Here is a 22,455-nt window from a genome sequence, read left to right as displayed (position 1 = left end):
TTTCCAAAAGCACACCCATCTGTACCAACTAAAATCCCTACTTTAAAATTGGTTTAGAAGTCTCTTTCCTCCACTTTCTGTTTTTGAGCAGCAGATTGTAAAAACATCAATTTAACTTGTGCTAGGTGGCAGTGGTTTGTTTTTTAAACCAAAAACAGCTCTGCCAAATTTGTTGATCTTCTGCTTTCTCTCTTCAAGTGGAATACTGGGTCCAGCTGCTGTCGCTGTCATTGTAGGAAACCAGTTCAAGCCTATATCACTGTCATCATGAAAATGGTCCATTCTCCAGAGCAGTGCTCTTACCCTCTATCACTTCCTGTCAAAATCCAAGTTAAAATTCATTGTTTCCATTGGGTTTTAGGACAGTTTGATTCTACATGGTCCTTTCCTTTCCATGTCACAGTAGCTGTTCTCAAATACACCCTGGGATGCTACACACATTATTAGAAATGGGCCAAGCAGTGTTTATATGAATACAGTTTCCGTGTAATTATTTTGGGACATAAGCTAGCCAGGCGGCCAGGAGCTGGGCTGTGGGAAGAGGCCCGGAGCTCCTACTACAGAATGGCGCCCAACATGGGGCAGCAATTTCTCAGGTCTGCTCTGCTTGCTAGAAGCAAGCAAGCACTCTCATCTAAGAGAGGCTTCCTAACTCAGCTTTAGCTGCAAAACCCTGCAGCTCTTTAAAAGGTCCTGCCAAGAAACACTTAAACAATGTTGATGAAAAGCTGCAGGCATGCTTTTCGGTTTTCAGCCATAGCAGGAAAAAAGCTGCACCTTTTAAAAATGCCAGCTTTCTGGGTTGTCCTGCCAGGGCAAACTCTGACTGTTTGAGGCAGGAGGGCTAGCTACAGAGAGAGGACTTGAGTGCTGTCTGTGGATATGCTGTTGCAGCTTGCTTGCTGGCAGGGATTTTGAAACACCACAGAGTTGTGGCAATGAAAATGGCTCCACCAGTACCCCAGCCATGAGGCTGGAAAGCTGAGGAATGGGCTGGATCCAGCCATCAAAGCCACAGCTTTAATCCTACTGAGATTGCTTGGTAAATTAAAGACTCATGTGGTCAGAAAAACAGATCAAGATACAGTAAAGAGAGTATCAAAACAAAGAAAACTTCTAAATGATTTACAGTGTGTTAAAAATAAATGCAGACTAAAAGTTAAAGGTCTTAAAGTAAAAAACAAAAAAGGGAGAAAGAGAGTAGTTGGGTATGGTAGGACACACCTTTAATCCCAACACTTGGAAGGCAGAGGGAGATTGACCTCTGTGACTTCAAGGTGTGGTAGCACATACCTTTAATCCCAACACCTGCTAGGCAGAGACAGACAGATCTCTGAGAGTTCAAGGACAGCCTGGTCTTCAGAGTTATTCCAGGACAAAGATATACAGAGTACCTGTCTCAAAAAGTAAAAGTAAAAATAAATGAAATAGAGTTAAAATAAAGCCATACAAAGATGGAAAATACACAGAGAATCTTGATATTGTATACTATTATGCCCTCTTCGAATTGCTTGAATGCTGAGGAAAGAGCAACAGCTGCTAAAAGATATTTGTTTATAAATGCTGCTGAACTTATCCAACATAAATATTTTGAAAATACCTTGACTTCAGAATTTGGATCTAAAGATATGATACTTTGGAAAAGAGATTTTTCTTTTCTTTTCACAGAGGATGAGACGCTGTGGATTGTTTCTATTCCAATATGGTATGATAGACCATGCCCTCGTGAAAGGTTACTGTGAATACCTTCAAAAAATTAGTTCGCTCAACTCCCAACTGAGATGAACCTAACAGACAGGTTACACCATAAGAGACCTAATTAATAGCACCCCTATAGAGCAGGAAGCAGTTTGGAGAGAATTAACTATGTCCCCAATATTGTTTATAAAAGTTCTTTTACATTTAAAGGGGGGATGATATAGATATGAATAATTTGCATTAGTATAGATTTTGCTTTATTGATAGAGATTTAAGGTCAATTTTGATATATGTATATGTATTTCTGATCTTGATTAAGGTATTGAGATTGTGTAGTTTATTTAAAAATGTAATGTATATAGGTTGTTAATGGATAATCAATAATAGTCAAGCTTGTAGTCATGTTAATTAAGATTTTCTATATGTACATAGATATATTTTAGATAAGCATTCTTCATATTTTTCAAAGATTATAGAATATGGCATTTTAAATGTTTTAATAACTTAGGGCTTTTCATGATGATGAGACACATCTGCTTCTGGCAGCACCAATCTACTTCAAGAAGAAGATGGGCATCAAAGAGGCACCTTATGGAGTTTGATAGCCATTTTGACAAGAAACTGCTCTTGCCTGGACTATTGTGTAAACTGGAAACAGAGAACCTGCAGAGAGAGGACTACTGAACTTGCCTAAAGGTGGGATGATCTTTTAGTGTTCCTGATTCATAAAGGAGTCTGCGAGACATTCTGCAGGACACAGCAGATAGTGACTGAACTGCCTTTGAAATTTTCTGCTTCATGGAAATGTCTCTGGATACTATGGGCCTAAAGGCCGAAGATGGATGCCCCAGCGGTACAAAAGAACTTTGGGTGACTGTCCAGGCAGCAAGATGTCTCTGTTATTTCTAGAGTTTGGAAGTTGCTTATTTTTTGTCTGCTTGGGTAATATTGTATCCTTCTCGAGTCTTTGATGGAATTGAAGAATAGATAGTTAGTTATAGTTATAGTTTTCCTTAGTTATGATAAAAGATAAAGTAGAGGTAAATATTGTAACTGTAATTTTTGCATTATAATTGTTTTGTTATATGTAATTTTGCTATGTTAAAGTGAAAACCTTTTTTTTGTTTAAACAGAAAAAGGGGAAATGATGGAGGAAGGTCATTGGCTAATAAAAAAACTGTGTTGGCCCATTTGATAGGCCAGCCTTTAGGTGGGTGGAGTAAACAGAACAGAATGCTGGGAGGAAGAGGAAGTGAGCTCATACGCTTTAGCTCTGCTCTCTGGGGCAGACGTGATGAAGCTCCGACCCAGGATGGACTTAGGCTAGAATCTTCCCGGTAAATGCACCTTTGGGTGTTACACACATTAATAGAAATGGGCCAAGCAGTGTTTATATGAATACAGTTTGTGTGTAATTATTTTGGGACATAAGCTACTCAGGTAGCTGGGAGCCGGGCTGTGGGAAGAGGCCCTCAGCTCCTACTACAAAATATACATATGTTCTGCTCTCATCACCCACACACTTACAAAAGCAGCTTCACACTTTGTTTGGTGTCTTTGTTTTACTATGACAGCTCACAAAAAGCAGTTCTCATTTTTAAGCACGGAACTTTACAATTTTGAGTGCATTAATACAACAGTGCATCGGAAAAGTACTGAGCCTCTACAAAATAGCTTTATGTTTTGAAACAAACAAATTTGATTTTTTTTTTACTTACAAAAGCATAGGCTTTTTAATATTTCCACAAGATAAATATTTCAATGAAACTCTATGTTCACTCAATTGTGTGCCACATTGATGGGCTTAGGACAGTTAATACACTTAAGAGATCCTAACTGTTTAGTGTTATTTACACTGATATGTCCATCATCCCCTAATCTGGAAGGGGAACAAACAATACTCAGAATGTGAATGAATTTGCGTTAATAACTGGGAATGGTATAGTTTTAATTAATCACTTACTAAACACATAATGGAACTTAGTCTTGAGTGGGAATTTTCTTCATGCCCCTCTTATAGCTTGGGAAACCTAAAAAGAGCACAGTGTGATAAAGGAGCCCCTGCTAAGGCAGATCTTGTGGTAACAAAGGGAAAATGACAAGTGTACATGGGTAAATTATCGGTAACAGGTTAGCAATTATCTGGTATTGAAATCAAACACTGAAGCTGTAAAATGTTGCTTCTGAAGTATTCTTTCTATCCTGAAAGTGAAAGTAAAGACACGATTCCCTCAGAAAGCAACGATTCAATTCAGGTTGTGACTTTATATTTAAGCACTGCTCAAAAACATGGAAATAAAGCAAGGGATTTCTGTTTGACTGTCACTATTCCAGCTACACAGCTTCGAGAGTTCTGTTCTCATTACACCACCCTTTCTCTGTTCCCAGAAGATAAGACGGCCCTGCGACAAATGGGACAGGTGGTATTCTCCGATAACCAGCAGTCGATGCAGTGGATGTGGTACTCATGGGAGCAAGGTAGCTCACGAAGTTTGTCACCTTCTGTATATTCAGTAATGCAAATACTACATGTCTTCAATGCATCATTTTCACCAAAACTTCTCATTGCCAAGTTATTAATCTGTTCTTTGGTGAGTCCTCTAGGTTGGTGGTTGTCGTTATAGGGGTCAAGTCTGGTTCCTTCATTACCTCCTTCAAACATATCTGAGCTACGTTCTGCACTTTCAGCATTGGAGCTGGAGCCAGAAGCAGAGCTGTTACCACCAGAGCTCCCTCTTCCACTCCATGGAAGCTCACCAAAACGTGTCGTTCTCTGCCTTAACGTGGTGTGAATCGGAACAGATGTAGTTTCCCTTGATCCAGGATTGAAGATTGTAAGAGTGGAAAACCCGTCAGTACTCACATAGGTTCTCCCACCTGCACGTTCAGAAAGTGTAAAGGTGCGTATAAAACCTCCACGTTCACTTTCATAAGTGACCGGGTTGTTTGGGGTCTGAGACCTTGACCGAGTTCTGCTAGCAATGCTATCTCTCTGCTGGTATTCTCCCAGCAGAACTCTTGTTCTGACTTGAAGGTCTATGATTGGAGGTCTTTGACCAGATCCTGCTGCTTCACCAGTGGTACCCGTGTCTGAAGAACTTGTCCCCTGAGCGGCAGAATTTCTTGACCCAGAAGCCGTAAAAAGACCTCTACCTAGCAACTCAGGTCCAGTTATCTGCTGTCTCAAAGTCCCATGGCGAGGGGCTCTAGAACTTCCCTCGATCTCATTTACCAAAGGGTGCTCAAAAGTCTCAGATGAGATGCTATGATGCGATCTTCGTGGAATTTCATTTGCTGGGTACAGAGACCTACTTCTTTCAGCTCTGACTCTGGTTCTTCCCTGGTGTTCGGGTTTCCAGCTTCTTGCCCTCCTCCGACCTCTGGTGGATGGCACTTCTCTTAATGCTTCAGCAGAACTGCGTTCTGATCTAGGTGTTCTGGCAGATGATGTCTCAGGTGCTGAATTTTCCATTTGCCTTTGGCTGCTGCTGTCCATGTTTTCTACATTAAGACTTGTAGCAGATGGTTCATTTTCATTCTCTGGGGTTTGGCTTACATTATGATGGTTAACATTTGTCTCTAAACTGAATCTGAAATCACCACTGTTTGGATTAGTCTGGCTCACTGCCCCCAAGGACTGATTTCCTCTCTGACCACTTCTTGCTGTATTGGCAGTCTGTCTGCCAGAGTTAGGCCAATCTATTATGGAGTCACCATTGGATACGTCATCTGAAGAGTCTCAGCATCTATTTTCTTCTGAGCTCTTCTGTGGCGGCTTCCCCGCTTTAATTTGCTGTAAAATTTGTATAATAAAAATGGCAATTCTACCAAAAGCAGTCTATAGATTCAATGCAATCCCCATCAAAATCCCAACTAAATTCTTGGCAGAACTTGAGAGAAAAATAATTAACTTTATATGGAAAAACAAAAAACCCAGGATAGCCAAAACAATCCTATACAATAAAGGAACTTCTGGAGGCATTGCTATCCCTGACTTCAAATTCTATTACAGAGCTACAGTAATGAAAACAGCTTGGTACTGGAATAAAAACATAGAAGTTGACCAATGGAATCAAATAGAAAGCACGGATATTAACCCACAAACCAAGGAACACCTAATTTTCTACAAAGAAGCTAAAATTATACAATGGAAGAGAGAAAGCATCTTCAACAAATAGTGCTGGCATAACTGGATGTCAACCTGTAGAAGAATGAAAATAGATCCATATCTATTACCATGCACAAAACTCAAGTCCAAATGGTGTAAAGACCTCAGTATTAATCTGACCACACTGAACCTGATAGAAGAGAAATTGGGAACTAGTCTGCAACACATGGGCACAGGAGACCATTTTCTACATAGAACCCCAGTAGCACAGACAATTAAAGCAACAATGAATACATGGGACCTCCTGAAACTGAAAAGATTCCGTAATGGAAAAGAAACTGTCATTAAGACAAAAAGGCAACCTACTGAATTGGAGAAGATCTTCACAAACCCCACATCAGACAAAGGTCTGATCTCCAAAATATATAAAGAACTAAAGAAACTGGACATAAAAACTCCAATTAACCCAATTAAAAAATGGAGTACTGAACTGAACAGAGAATTCTCAACAGAAGAAGTTCAAAAGGCCAAAAGATACTTAAGGTCATGCTCAACCTTCTTAGCAATCAGGGGAATGCAAATCAAAACAACTTTGAGATACCATCTTACACCTGTCAGGATAGCTAAAATCAAAAACACCAATGATAGCCTTTGCTGAAAAGGATGTGGCGTAAGGGGAACACTCATCCATTGCTGGTGGGAATGCAAACTTGTGCAACCACTTTAGAAATCAGTGTGGCAGTTTCTCAGGAAACTGGGTGTCAACCTACCTAAGGATCCAAAAATTCCACTCTTGGGAATATACCCAAGAGATGCCCTGTCATACTACAACAGCATTTTTTTCATCTATGTTCATAGCATCACTATTTCTAATAGCCAGTACCTGGAAACAACCTAGGTGCCCCTCAATAAAAGAATGGATAAAAAAGGTGTGGCACATATACACTTTAGAGTTCTACTCAGTAGTAAAATAAATCACATCTTGAATTTTGCATGCAAATGGATGTAAATAGAAAACACTATCTTGAGTGAGGTAAGCCAGACCCCAAAAGATGAACATGGTATATATTCACTCATAAGTGGATTCTAGCCATAAACAAAGGACATTGAGCCTATAATTCCTAGAGAAGCTAAATAAGAAGGTGAGCCCAAAGAAAAACATATTTATCCTCCTGGATACTGAAAGTAGACAAGATTGCTGGGCAAAAGTTGGGAGCACGAGGGTGGTGGTTGGGGTGGGGAAGGGGAGATGGGGGAGAGAACTGAGAAGGAGAGGATTGAAGGGAGCTTGGGGGAATGGGATGGTTGAGATGGATGAAGGATTGATATGGGAACAAAGAAAAAGGTATCTTAACTAAGGGATCCATTTTAGGGTTGGCAAGAAACTTCCTCTAGAGGGTATCCCAGGTGTCCACGGGGATGTCCCTAGCTAGGTCCTTAGGTAACAGAGGAGAGGGTGCCTATACTGGCGTTCTGCCATAACCACACTGATGAATATCTTGCATATCACCATAGAACCTTCATCTGCTGATGGATGGAGATAGACAGAAACCCACATTGGAGCACTGGACTGAGTTCCCAAGGCCCAGGTGAAGAGCAGAAGGAGGGAGAACATGAATAAGGAAGTCAGGACTGCGAGGGGTGCATCCACTCACAGAGATGGTGGGAATGATCTAATGGGAGCTCACCAAGGCCAGCTGGACTGGGACTGATGGAGCATGTGATCCAACTCTGTGAATGTGGCTGACAATGAGGGCTGACTGAGAAGCCAAGGACAATGGCACTGAGTTTTGATTCTACTGCATGGACTGGCCTTGTGGGAGACTAGTCTGTTTGGAAGCTCCCCTTCCTAGATAGACATGTATGGATGGGGGGGGACCTTGGACTTCCCACAGGACAGGGAATCCTGACTGATCTTAGGACTGGAGAGGGAGGGGGAGGGGTGAGGGAAGGGGAGTGGAGGGAAACGGGAGGAGGGGAAGAGGTGGAAATTTTTAACAAAAAAAAATCTTGAGAACCTTAGGGACAATGGATCATGATTATTCAGGTGGGCAGCATTTTTATTAGAATAAATTACTTGAAAAGAAAAAAATTGAAAAGCAGTTAAGATACTTCTTACATCCAGGATATGAGAATTACCACTGAACCCATTGTGTTACCGAACTGGTCTTTCAAGTTTATAGTGTTGGGCTGTTAGTTGCTTCCGTCTAAGGAAGCTTATGCTTTCATAGCATTTTTAAATCATATTTATCCTTGCTTGATTTGATTTTTTATAAACATTAACAAATAAATACAACAACATGTAAATGAGTTCCAGATGCAACATCTCTCTTTAACCCTGCTCAGCTTTAACTAAATAGGAAGTCCAGATTCACCTCTTTTTTTGGGGGTGGGGGCCTAGGACATATTAACAGCTTTATTAAGGTACAGTTGTCATCCAGTAAATTGCACATATTTAAAGTTTGTACAGTAATTTTGACATGGGGTTATGTAAATCAACATTAGACTTACCCAAAGATGATAAATATAGCTAGGTGCTGGGTGTGTAGCTCAATAATAAAGCATGCACTGTACAAGGCTCTGGAGTTATCTGCTCCACAACACAAGAAACAGATTCACCTCTTTCTTCTCTCCCATTCCTTTTTTTCTCTCATCCCTATTTTATTTCTTGTGTTCTCTTTGACTCATTCTTGTTTCCATATTATCACTGATTTCAGTGGATGTTAACTTTTATGTAGAGCAGAATGAAACTGTCAAAATGATGGTGCCAGGTAAAATCAAGAAGCAAATGCTTCTTTTACTACCAGGTTAATTTCCATAGCAGTATAGTCATATAAAATTTAAGAGTAAATGAGTAGACTAGTATTTACTGTGACTAGAACATTACTAAGATGTCTTGGCTGATTCTGTTCTATAATTGTTTTTTTTTCTCTTTTCATAATAGTTTGAATTAGAAGAACAATTCTTTAGTATCAATAAAAATCTTTCAGGATGACATTTAAAGGATTTTCAACAGACATTCTTGCAAAAGTTTAAACATCAAATATAAGTTGTTTAGTAAAACTCTAATACACACATATATATAATTATATTCCTAGATGCATCTAATATAATGTTAGCATGTTAAGAAATTCAAAATTAATACAAATTTTACACAAATTTGTAAAATTTTAAATTTTTAAAATTTCCATAATTCAAATTTTATACAAATTTGATCTGTGATTTCATAAGTATATTTCACTTAGGTTTTAATAAAACGCTTATCACATTTAGATACATCTTATAATTCTGTTATGTTCTTTGCCTGGGATATGCTACAATTGTTGTTAGCATCATGTTCAATTCATTCAGATTTTGCCTTTTCTGGTGTCTTGTTGCTGCCTGCATTCCTATGATGGTTCCTTTTACCTTTTGAATGTTAGGGGGAAAAAAACCCTACCTTTCTTTATGAATTCTTTTCCTAGTTTAGTCTTCCTGGGACTCGAATGTCTGCTTAAATTTCTCTGTTTTAAAGGGACCTGTGATGATGCTGATGCCACTCAAATGACCCCAGGACAATTTACACTCAAAAAATGCAATACGAATATTCTGACAAATTCAGTTTTCTGTGTTTGAAAACTGAATGTGTAAGATTTTGGTATTAAAAGAGTATAAATTGCTTCTTTTATGTTTTTGGTATTGTAATTACGTTCCCTTTCCCTTTTTCCCTTCCAAATCCTCCCATATATTACTCTCTCTTTCATATATATATATGAAGAGGGGGTAGAAAGATTGTAAGAGTCTAAGGGTCAAGGGGATTGCTCTAAAATTCTAGGGATATTAGAAACACTTCTAAGTTGTCACCAACATGATAATCTAAAGATGAGCTGAACAAAGCAATCAATAGCCAGGGAAACTCTACAAGTCCTAATCTATACACAAATAAAAACTTCAGGAAACAAGCAACTAAGGAATACTGACAGTGGGAGAAATAGGCTTCCTTAGACATTTTTTTTTTGGTATGGTCATTGTGCTTATCCCACAAGTTATGTCTTCCATCTTCAAATATTGCCATAATTTCTTATATTTAACTCTAAGCAAGAAGATGACTTTCTACTAATTTCAATGAAGTGCATAAATTGAACCCTAAGTAAATAGCAGATGTGAAGAATTTAAGTGCAGTACTAAAATAATAAGTGTCCAGCCTTTTCAGTTTAAGAAATAGAATGCTTTGACTCTCGTGTGATGGCACAGGCTAGATGAGGAAGGAAAATTGCCAAGACTTACAGTTCACCTGCAATCCCAGTAACATTTAATCTCCAAAACATAAACAGAAAACAAAATAAAAATAAATATTATACTGTAAGGATAATTAAAGCCTATTATATAGCTATGCCAAATCATGTACCTCTAAGCTATTCATAGTTACAAACAATTATGTGGTAAATTAAGTAGTACATGTATCATTTTTATTTTACTTTTAGTGCATGCATATACAAATATTAAAGTCTTTTAATTTGTTCATTTTTATTTATTTATCCATGGTAATTTACTTTAAATAGCAAGATTTTCTGGATTTATTCATAATGATATTCATAGACATGTTCAACTTACTTTGTGGTTGTATCTTTTATATGTGAAGGTATTACAACTTGTTTAACTGTTCTTACACTTAATCATTTTTGACATTTTCTTATTCCCTTACTAACATGAACAAAATGTGTATGTGCTTTCTCTGATGTTAAAAATAAAGATTCCTTAAGACAAAAAAGTATGAAATTCTTAAATGAGATATGAAAATTTATTTTATTCAGAAATAAATATGTGGTGTTTAACAAAGAAGAGTTGAATTTTCTGAAACTGTCTTCTAATGACAAACAAACAGTAGTTTACACTTATTACCTCGCCTGCTGTTCATCTTGCTCTGATGAAGCACTGTCATCACAGATATCAATCGCGAGGTTTTCTACTACACTGAAGAGAAAGAAAATACAAAATAAGTTGTCTATGGAATTTCTAGGCATCCTAGACAGGAAACGTACTTTTAAATCCAGCATGTGTGTACAAGTGAGATTAAAACAGGTATGTGCTTGGGGATATTTTAGTTAGGCGTTTGTACAAGCTTCCGGGGTTAAAGTAATTTTAAATCTTTCCAGGAGACAAGCTGGAAGTGAGGATGGCTTGGGCTAGGAGTCCTGAAGTTAGAAGATCAAGGGGGAACCTAAAGTCAACAAACCAGTTTGGGATACATAGAAATACCCGTTTTCAGAGTTGGAAACATCCTGCAATCTGAAGCAATGATCCTGGGACTGAACTGCCCTTATGCACCACCTGCCAAGAGATCAGTCAAACTGTCCCCTGGGGTAGGTGCAGCCTTTCACAAAAACCTCTGATTGTACCTAGCCTTTGGGGAACACTGGACTTCAAGTCATCATCAAATTGAGAATCGGGAGAATCCCTCGGGCGCTTTGGAGTTTTGCTTGTAGACTTCTTCTCCTTGGATGGCATGTCTATTGTGCCCCGGGTTTTGTCCCAACTCCTAAACCTTGCGATTGCAACGACATACAAAATTCCCAGTAATTAAATGAGAGTCACAGAAACAAGTACCAGGGTCCATGGGAAGAGAGACAGGGCATCGTCTCTCTGTGCTGGAGCAGGGAGGTTCATGGAAGATTACAATGGTGTGGTACCCTATCTTGTCTCTTCTCCACTGATGAATGTGAAGGTGTCTCTGTCCTGCACACCTCCACTTCTACCGCTTCTGCTGGGTTCCTGCGTTTGGAAGGGAGTGGGGGCAGGCAAAATAGTAGCCTAAAGACCCATCTCTGGCCAGTCCTGGCCTAGTTGTTTATTTGGTGGCCATCTTGGAGTGTGGTGCACTGGATTTCCTTTATTTTTGCTTTGGAAAGGGCAGAGGGAGTGCACCCATGACCTGTGACAGTTGGCCTTCTTTGTGTACTGCTGTCATCAAGCAGCATTGTTTTTCTGCCCGCAGCTCCCCAGTGCTTCTGCTGACATGGCTGAGGGCTGGCTAAAGAGTAGCTCCCATAGTGCCCCCACTGTGCCTAAGCCAGTCTCCTGCAGTCTCTGTGACTCATGAGTAGTGTGGGAGCAACCAGACCCAGGGGAACTGCGTGCCCACCACAGCCCTTGGTATGCTGACCAAGGGAAGCACAGCCTCTCAGGTCCTGAAGTCACCATGTCTGGCAGGGTTAGAGAATTTCCCTGCAGGGGATTCTATATCCTGGGTTGCCTCTGGGTTCCTTTGGAGACCTTGTGGAGCCTGCCAGCCCACATCATGTGCACAAGCCCGCCCAGGGAACCTCTAGATTTTGATGCAGTCTCCCCAGCAGAACACACAACTCCTTCCCTGAAACCGCACACACAGCCCAGCATATCTGGCCAGGTGCTCAGGGTCTCAGGGGCAGGTAACCATTATGGCAAAATGTCTGTCATCCACATAACTCCCTCCCTGTTATCCTCTCTCCTCTCTTTCTGCGGGGCCCTCCTTTCTTTCCTTTGCTTTCTCTGAGAAATGGCTTTCTCCTTGAGCCATGCTGTGCTTGCAATTCAGGGACCTGTACCTGCCAGAAGATGTTTCTGATCCACAGCTACATCCCCAGAACCCTACAAGGGGTCTGACAGAAGGCACCTGCCACCAACATCATCATGTACCTCCTTCTTGTGCGTACCTAGTGGGTACCAAGCTCAATGCGGTGTGGTGGTTTAGGGTGAATCCAAGTAGAAGAAGCCAGATCAGGATGTCAAATGTAGGGTGCCCAAATTGACCAGGCAGGCCTCTGGGTACCATCCAGGCCAGGTTTCACTGCCCTTGCCATCCCTGACAAAGCTCCTCTCTTTGTTACGGGGCACCCATGCAGGTGGCATATACCTGCCTTCTGCTGTCTAGGCCACCCTACATAATACCCAGGGAGAAGTCACAGGGTCAAGGATTCAAAAGCCCCTTCTCCTGCTCTGTGCTGTCCAGGCATCATCGCAGCTACAAGAATACTCAGAGAAGGCTCTGAAATTAACAGAGGGTAATACCTGGCCTCCTTGAACTTTAAACTCGTGTGTGTGTGTGTGTGTGTGTGTGTGTGTGTGTGTGTGTGAGTGGTTTGGTTTATACTGTATCCCTGTCTTGGAGACAAGTCCTGGGAGAGACCATAAGAAGTTCCTCAGAGGTCACAGTGTGTAACAGTTCTTTTGGGCAGCTCAGGGTTAAAGGCGTATGGCACATTGGCACATAGGTGAAGACTTTTAAGGCTCCATCCTTCAGTTCCAGCTCATGCGGTCATAAGCATGGAGTGTTCCAGTACATGGTGCATGTTTGTGGGGTGGCAGGTATCTTTACATGCAGCTTGATGGATGAGAGAATTTTGTAGGAATCATATGGAAGTGGCAGTACCCTTGTTCTGACTGGCCTGCTTGGCATTTCTAGGAACTCAGAGCCCACTGCCCAACACAGACACCCCCCAATATATCCTGACAGACACACACAGAGGATAACTTAAGCTAGATAATCCCTCAAAGGCATGCACATAGGCTCCTTTTATTTATTATGGGTCCTGTTGGCAATCCACATAAAACATCACATCATATAAATTAAAATTATCAAAGAAATGCCAGATCTGGACTTGATGGTACATAGATTAGATTTAACACATACCTAGAGAATACTTTAGTAAATTGGAATGGCATACACGTTCTTCTTGGCACCCTATGGAATCTCTTCTAAAATATACCACATGTGTTGGTTTTCTCTGCAAATTAAATCTTAACAAATGCAAAACAATAAATACAGTTTGAGGAAATAAAAATAGAATTCAAAAAAAGCACAGAAACTATACAAATATGCAGATGATGAACATACAATACTTTATGAGGCTTAAAAGTTAGCATACAAAGTGAGATTCATTATGACATTTTTATTCACTCCCTTTTATTATTTATTTTTATGTGTATGGGTATTTTGCCTGCACATATGTCTGTGCATCACATACATGCCTGGTGCGTGAAGAAGTCAGAAGAGGGTATCATATCCCATTAGGATTGGAGTTACAGATAATTGTGAGCCAACATCTGGATCTGGAAATCAAACCCAGGTCCTCTGGAAGAGCAGCCAGTTCCCTTAACTGCTAAGCCATCTCGCCACCCTTCCCTTTTCCATGTTGTTCTTACTCCTGTAGGGACATCCCAGATCCCATGACTCCCTCCTACTGGTTCATTGCTTCGCTCAATAGTCATCCTGTGGTGGTATGAGTGAGTGACATGTCTCCTACAGTCTCAGGCATTTCAATACTTGGTCCCTAGTTTTGGATGTTTGGGGGGTGTTTTAGGAGGCATGACCTTCCTAAAGAAATTATGTCCCTAGGGGTATGTTGTTTTGAAAGCTGAAAGACTCACACCATTTCAAGTTCACTCTCTCAGTCTCTTACTTGTGGTTTGAGATATGACCTCTCAGCTCCAATTCCAGGTACCATGCTTGCTGATTGCTGCCATACTTTCCCTCCTTGATGGACTCATTTCCCTCTGGAACCATAAGACAAATAACTTCTACATTCCACAAGTGCCTTGGTTAATGTCTTTTATCTCAGTAATAAAACAGTAACTAGTAAGCACCCCTTTATGTCACATGTATTCTATTACACTTCTTAATTTTACCCCTGTAGATCTCTTTTCTCCTCTCATGCTTCATTTTCTAGTTTTATGTCCTATACCATATACCAACACATATGTATACTAATATATAAAAATTAAGTCTCAATTCCACCTATGAAAAAAAAACTCTGATAATTCTCTCTTTCCAAATCTGTACCTCTTCACCTAACATAAGAACCTGCAATTCTGTTTCCCTCCAAATGCCATGATTTCAACAATCTTTTCAGTAGAATAAAATTCCATTTGGGATATATATATATATATATATATATATATATATATATATATATTACATTTTATCTATTCATCTCATAATGGAAAGGAATGGTTCCATTTAACTATTGTGGATATTACGGCAGTAAACATGAATTGCAAGTATGCCAGATGTAAGACTTGGGGTCTTTTGAATATTTGTCTAGAAATGTTTTAGTTAGGTCTTATAATACTTTTTTTTATTTTTGAAAACCTATGTCCTGATTTATACAGTCGGCACCGGTTTACCAAAAGGAAAGGAAGAAGCCAAATTTTCCCTGTTTATAGATAATATAATCTATCCCTTAAAGTCTTCAGTAGAAAACTCACATATAGACACTTTCAGCAAAGTAGCAGGATACAAAATCAACATAAACATCAGAAGCTTTTCTATAGATCATGCTAAGAAAGAAATAAAGGAAATAAAATCAATTTTTAATAGCATTAAAATAATAGGTGCTAAGAGATAGTTCAGTGCATAAAGCACTTGCCATACATATGAACAAGTGTTCAACTCCGCAGTACCCAAATAAATGGTAAGTGTGGCTGCTCATCTGTACTTTAGAGACCAGAAATCACAAGGGACATGCTAACTAGCTAGACAAGCCAAATTATGTTTGTTTCAGTGAAAAAACATAATAATGTGTAGAGTCTTCAATGACAACCAAAATCAACATGGGGTCTCTACATGTGCATACACACATATGAACATATACCCATTCACATGTGCACTTACATATATAAAAACACACTACACATTCATGCCAACAACACACAAATGCAGGTATGCCCATGTGCATGTACACACACGCATACATGGACACACACACACACACACACACACACACACACACACACAAGGTGGGGTTAGAGGAACATAAGTAGGCACGGTAAACGAAGGCATGCTGCCTGAGATGGTGTCTTCTTGTTCCTAAAAAGATCCTGCCAGGAGAAATAGCGTGAAGGCACACAGGTGTGCTCTAACTGCGAAAAAGTGGCTTGTGTGAGAAAGATGCCTTGCGACAAGCTCAGGTAGAGAGTTTTTTTAATTGGAGGAAAGTGAATGGGAAAATGGGGTGGGGAGAGGGGGAGCCCGCCTTCTGGGGACAGGAGTAGCAGACAGAAGAGAAGAAAAGGGAGGGAGAGAGAGAGGGACAGATGGACAGATGAAAACAAAGAGAGAAAGAGAGAGTTAGGAGGTTGGCATGGTCCTTTTAAAAGGGAATGTAGTGAATGTGCACAGAAGGAGCTCTGAGTGACTACAGCTGAAGACATTTACCCCAAGCCCAGGCCAGTACACAAGCCGGAATACTAACAGGTGGATAGTTAGACAGGACCAATACTGGAAAGGAAAGGACCCAGGGGGGCTAGAATACATCCTTGCTAATAATAAAAGCATATGTATGAAACTGCTGTAGTGAAACTCACTTCCTTGTATGCTGACAAAATGAATAAGAAATAAACACTTTAGAAAAGAATGTTAATTACTGAGTTAAGTGCTACAAAAGTATACTATTCCGTTATTTTCATTATTAAATCTACTATACATTAAAGCTCTTGTAGTTGAACAACCTTATCAAAGTGAAACCTTAAAATCTCTTAAATAGTACGATTCTTTGAGCAGTCATTCATGTATGTATAAACTACCTTTGATAGATTATCTGAACTAAACACAGTCACTGTATCTTGAATTTAGAAAACTGTTTTGTTCTGATATTAGAATTGCCAAGAAAATTCTCACGAGGTATATATTACATAAATTGATATTTATAATTCTCTATCCATTGTAGCCTACACCAAGTTCTTCATGCCTAGAAGCATTATGCTGGTGTGCAAATTCAATGTCTCCAAGGACCTCAAGGGACCAACAGAAAATTCAGATAAATGGTTGTAAGGTATACGAGAGTTAAGATATGTGCTAGTATGCAGATAAACACGGTGAATGAGAAAATTCCTGAAGATAGATATCTTTCAAAATGAAATTAGTGAGGTAAATTAGGGCTAAAGAAAGGGAGTGATGAAGTTTTCAAAAATTCCAAGAGTAAGCACGTGCCAAATCACTAAGACAGTGGCACAGGAAGATAATTAGATGATAGAAAAGTGCCCCCAATGCTTCTGAAGCCATATTGTCTGGGTAGTCAAAGGGAGAGAGCAATCCTTCACAAAAATCAGATATAGCGCTGACATAAATAAACAAAAGCCTTTCATCCAGCAAGAACAAAAAGTTCTCAAAGTAAAATTAGAAAAATGTGCAATGAGCAAGTTTCACTATCAGTAAGATAATGCCTTCATCCATATCCTCAAATTTACACTTCTCAGTATATCAACTGCTTAATAAACATAACCTTTCAAATAATCAACTTCTCTAAGGGTTTCCAAAATCATTCTGTGTAATTATACTTCAGCTTCATCATTAGAATGGAAGTGAATGGCCCATGCAGAGCCACTAATGTGAGCTGTCAGTCATATTGTGACTTCAGGGAAATTATATGACCTTCAAAAACAATCAAATATGTAAATATTATAGCACCCAACATGTAAACCCAGACAAAGCAATTGCTTAAGGCCATAAGGGCTACTACATTAGGGAGTCCAACTGTGTCTGTGTTCTGAATTGGTGAATTTAACCAAAAGCAGATAAAAGTATTTGAAAAACAACTTGCTTTTGTACTATAAGTTATTTTTCTTATCCTTGTTTTCATATATATATATGTATGTATACATATACATACATACTAACATTTATATAATAATAGCACTGCAATAAGTACTATTAAGCAGTCTAGAGGTGCATTTCAGCATACAGGATGAGGTTCACAGGAGTTGTCACCAATTTACTAGAAAATGCCAGGATAGGTCATCCTTAAAATACAGAATACCTTTTGTAATACCAGTTCCAGACATCCTCTGCTCTATTCAAGCACTATTACTTATTCTTTCCCTAGCACAACCAGTGATTGCCTGGCCCTCACAGTCTCTGAAAAGCAAACGCCTGGATCACCTTTTCTCATTCAGTTATGAGGCTCAAACAGATCTAACTGCAACACTGACGACCTCCTGACAGCGGGACCAGACTGGTGTAAGAGGAACCCGAAAGCAAAGTCTCCCAAGCACCCCTTGCCTTCCGAATCATGTTGCCTCTTCAATAGTCCATGTCCTGGTCACTGACAGTGGGCACCAGACTACCTAGCACTCTCGACCCTAATGAAGAAGAGAGGGTCCAAGGTGCCCTCCTCATTCAGAAAGCTTGGGTGTTTGCCTGGTTAGTGCAGGCAGAACCGCCAGCCGAGACAGCTCGGGACTGGCCCGTGCAGGACCGAGGATATCCATTCCAAGTGCAGCTCTCGAGCTTTGTTCGATTTCTGAGGCCAACTGTCACTAGAGTACTGTGTGCTTGGGCTACCGGACGTGTCCACAGTTCTCAGGAAGGAGAGCCTCTCTCTGAGGATATTGCTTTGCTGCTGCTTACCGAGAGTCACCATTTTCAAATACATTCGCTGCAGCTTGCGAGGAGCAATTTCCCTTTTTATTTTTCAAGTACTTTATTGGCTAAATAGCCAAACCTTTGGAGAGAGGCCAGAAAGACCCAGCTGGTCCACCACACTCTGACCAGCGACCACAGCTTTCCCAGCCTCCCCGGCCTGGGACCCCCTTCATTGGACCCCGTCCTGGGTCCCCTTCTGGGTCCCCCAATGGTATCATGACAATCCTATCCCAATGGGGAAAGCGCTTGCCTCATAGGCCTGGGACCCCTTTCAGAGGCCGCCGGCCTGCAACCCCCTTCAGTGTCCACCAAGGTATTTATGACAGCGCACCCCAATGGGAGACATACTTGACCAGCACCAAATTCCCGAGGGACTTTGCACCTCCGGGGGTACTACGACTGGATAGGCACAAGCCTTATAAAGACAAAACAGTCAAAATCACCAACACTGGTACTGCAGATAGACTGTGGAGTCTTGGAGCTTTTATAAAGACTACATCCAGTAAGAAGACCCTGGACCCTTTAAAAGAGCTGAAAGAGATCAAGGAAGGACAAGTTCTACATCCTCCAGAGGTTCCTGACTGCAGAAGTAACCCACTGAGCAGGGTTACCTCCTGCCACTAGAAAAAGAGTGGCCTCAACTTCTGTGCACAGACCTGGGAAGGTGCAAAGAAGCCTGGATATGTCTATTATGTTTGAAGAACCTATGAACTTCGACCATTCTGGCACCAGAGTATCTGCAACATCTCCAAGACACTGTGCTGGAGATGCCAGTGAAAAGGTCAACGAGGATGACACAGTGCCTGGGCCATCTTCTGCTGACTCTTCCACTGACCAACGTGGACTGGTAATTTCCCCACAATTTCAAGATTCTCTGCAACCTTCCTCCCCTACCCAAGGAGCTCTGGGATATTCCACTTCTTCCCTAGATGCTCAGGGACTATCCCTATCCACCAGAGAGGTTCTGGGAGGAACCCAATGTGATCAAGGGTCTATGGGGAAGTCCGTATCTTCCCAGGCATCCCAGAAACCTCCCCCTTTGGCTGAAAGGAAAATCAAACATGTCTCCCTTTCTAGAAGGGTTTTTTTCAAAAGTCCATCCTCTAGCTGAGGGGTCACCAATCATTCCAATTGTCCACCAAAGAATTTTAGACAAGCCCCTTCTGATAAAGGAGGCCTACGGCAGGCCTCATTAGACAAAGACAGCTCCACGTGTTTTTATCCAAAAGGGGTTCTCACTGATTTCCCATTTTCCCAGAATGAAATGTGTCCTAACCCCTCTTCCCAGGGGAGTTAAACACCATTGAACGCGGCCAGAGATGACTGGAGAGCTATACCTTCTCATGAAGAGAACCAAGGCTGTTTTCCCTCTCCCCAAAATGAACCTAAGCAATCCATATCTGCTGAAGTGAGCTTGAGTCATACCTCCTCTGACCAAGGGAATTTTATATCTTCCCCATTAAAGCACAAGGGCTTTAAATGTCCTCCAGCAGAAAATGGGCTCGAATCTTCCCTTACAGCACAGGGGGGACCAAGCCCTATCACTGCTCCCCAAGTGAGCCTCACACCACTCATGCCTACCCAAGCAGAAACAAAACTATCTACATCTACATCTTGGATTACAGAACCTCTGCCATCTTCAGAATGGGCCCTAGAGAGTTCCACATATCTACAAGAGATGATAGGAACTCCTAAGTCTACCCAAGGGACCCTTGTACCTTCTAAACATACACAAAGGTCTCTAGCACCTGCATCAACTTCCCTAGGGGTTCTGAGTCCTTCCATTGCTGTCAAGAGGACTCCAGAATTGTCTACATCTAGAGAAGCAGGTCAAAGACCTATTCTCTCTCACAAATGGAAATTAAAAACTAATCCAGATATGAAAATTGACAATGGATATCCCCACTATAGCAAAAAGAGAAGGACAGATCCTCCTTCTGAGCAAGGTGGATTTCCAGTGTCCCTATCAGACCAAGAGGCATCTAAATATACCCTGCCAATCAAAAAGGCCCTTCTGATTCGTCATTGGAAACAAAATAACCAGAGATATGCCAAGAGAGTAAAGTGAGCCATGCATGTTCCAAAACTACCTGGGGTGCTAAGATAATACAGCCTTCCCTTCTTCCTCAGGAGTCTCTAGGACTTTCCACATGTGTAGGAGAGGAGGCTCTTGAAATTTATACATATACACCAGGATTACTAAGTGATTTACAACCTGTCCAGCATGTTTTGGTTTCTACCATATGTGATAAAGGGACTGTGAGACAGGATACATATGCAGAAGGGGTTCCATACTCATCCCCATCTTTAGAAATGACTCTTGGATGTGACACATGTACACGAGAATTTGTAGCAAATTTCACATCGAGAGAAGGGGATTCCTCAGATTCTCCCTGCCCACAAACACCCACAGGACCTCTTCACTCTTCACAGGAGGCTGTGGAAATTTCTCCACCTCCTCAAGGGTATCAGCAATCTGTCACAACTACACAAGAGGATATAGGCCATTCCCCATCTGCACAAAGGGATGTTTGTCTTTTCACATGACCAGAAGTGACTCCAGAACATCCAACAAATACCCCAAATGTTCTGAATTCTACCTTATCTTCCCAAAGGTAATTGGAACCTGTTTTGTCCAGCCACCTGTCTCTAGAACCTAACATCTCTATACAAAAGGCTTTATTACATTCTTCACCTGAAGAAAGTGTTCCTAAAACTTCCACATTTACACAAGGAGCTCCAGTAACTTCCTTAGCTGCCCATGAGAATTTTAGACCTACTACATATGCACAGTAAACTTTAGAGGATACCACACCTACACGGGTACTAGAAACTTTCCCTCATTCTGAAGCTGTAGTAAAAATACGCACATGTACACCTGACACAGTAGCAACTTCCCCTTCTGAGCAAGAGCCTCAAGGATCTACCACATCTCATGAAGGCACTTTACTATCTTCCCCATCTACACAAGAGAGTTTCATGTGTATCCCTTCTCAGGAGGGAAATATTAAACATGCTCCTGCTTCCCAAGTTGGCCCTGGGTGTTCCATTTCTACCAAAAAGAGGTCGAGAGATGATCCTTCTGATGAAGGGGAACTTCCTCATCTGGGGAAGGCAGTTTCATACTGCTCCCTTCCTCAAAAAGGGTATGTGCATCTTCTACTGCTCCAAAAGAAACATCAATCACTACAAGTACTTCTCAGGTAAGTACTACGCCTTCTATCTCTGTCGAAAAGAACCTGCAATGTTCCACATCTGAACAAAAGACTGTGGAACCTTGCTATTCTAACCAAGGGCCTCATGAACATTCCGTATCATCCCAAGAGGCCCAAGGGCCTTCTTTGTCTGTCACAAAGGGTCTATGTTATTTACCATCTGTCCCAGGCCTTCAGGGACATTCTCCATCTCTGTCAAAGGCTCCAGAAAATTCTACCTATACCCAAGCAGATCTGTCAATTTCTAAATCTGACTTGGGAGCCTTGAAATCTTCCTTATTTGCCAAAGGGTCTAAGGGAAAGGCCAAATGTAAACAAAAACGTCTTGAACCTTTGCCATTAGCACAAGAGGACCTGACGTCTCTTATGTCCTCCAAATCATCTAAAGATCCCTGTGCCTCCTCCTGCCTTCTTGCTGCAGAACACTTTCCATCTCCCCCAGAGTCTCCAGTATTATCAACATCTGAGCAGTGGTATCTAGGAACTTCACCATCTTGCCAAGGGTTTCTTGGACATTCACCATCTCCCCCAGGAGACCTGTGTTGTTTCCAGACTGCCCAGGGAGCAAAAGAACTTTTGTCATCTGCCCACAAGCCTCCGGAAAGTTTTTCACCTTCATTAAGTTATTCAGGACATTTGCCCAACCTCCTAGAAGATCAGGGAGATTCTTCACTGGAACAAGGGATTTTAGAACACGTCCCTCCTTCTCAGGGCTCTCTGAAAACTTCATGCTCACCTTGGGTATCTTTGCAAAGGCTCTTGTTGTCCCTACAAAGGCCTCTGGATCTTTCCATATCTACTCAGGGGGAATGCTGGTACTTCCCAATCTGCACAAGGGTTGCAAAGACTTCTACCATCTATGCACAAATATCTGGAAAATTCCCCTTCAGCCTTTGATCTCTTGAACAATTACCAATAGCTCCAAAGGCTCAGGGACTTTCAACTCTGTCTCAGAAAACACCTTACCCATTGTTGACTGTTCATGGAATTCTAGAATTGATGTGGGAGTGTCATATATCAATCTGTTGATTTCATTGGTTAAGCAATAAAGAAACTGC

General features: G+C 41.0%; 1 protein-coding gene across 4 annotated transcripts in view; it reads right to left on the bottom strand.

Annotated features, from left to right (window-relative positions):
* Window positions 1-311: 311 nt before the first annotated feature.
* Window positions 312-22,455, bottom strand: part of LOC142840680 (E3 ubiquitin-protein ligase RLIM-like) — a 142,103-nt gene continuing 119,959 nt past the window's right edge. For 2 of the 4 annotated variants that reach the window (XM_075957255.1, XM_075957254.1), the window contains 3 exons: window positions 10,688-10,759; window positions 3,194-5,491; window positions 312-431 (listed from right to left, as the gene is read on the bottom strand). In XM_075957255.1, coding sequence (XP_075813370.1) covers window positions 4,061-5,194 — 1,134 coding nt within the window. In that variant the 5' untranslated portion in view covers window positions 5,195-5,491; window positions 10,688-10,759 and the 3' untranslated portion in view covers window positions 312-431; window positions 3,194-4,060. Of the gene's footprint in view, window positions 432-3,193; window positions 5,492-10,578; window positions 10,760-22,455 lie in introns of those variants that run through there. The other 2 variants (XM_075957253.1, XR_012908950.1) reach the window with 2 other exon arrangements.

Source organism: Microtus pennsylvanicus, chromosome X, assembly GCF_037038515.1.
Source record: "Microtus pennsylvanicus isolate mMicPen1 chromosome X, mMicPen1.hap1, whole genome shotgun sequence".
NCBI classification, from domain to species: Eukaryota; Metazoa; Chordata; class Mammalia; order Rodentia; family Cricetidae; genus Microtus; species Microtus pennsylvanicus.
This window is presented reverse-complemented; position numbering and strand designations above follow the sequence as displayed.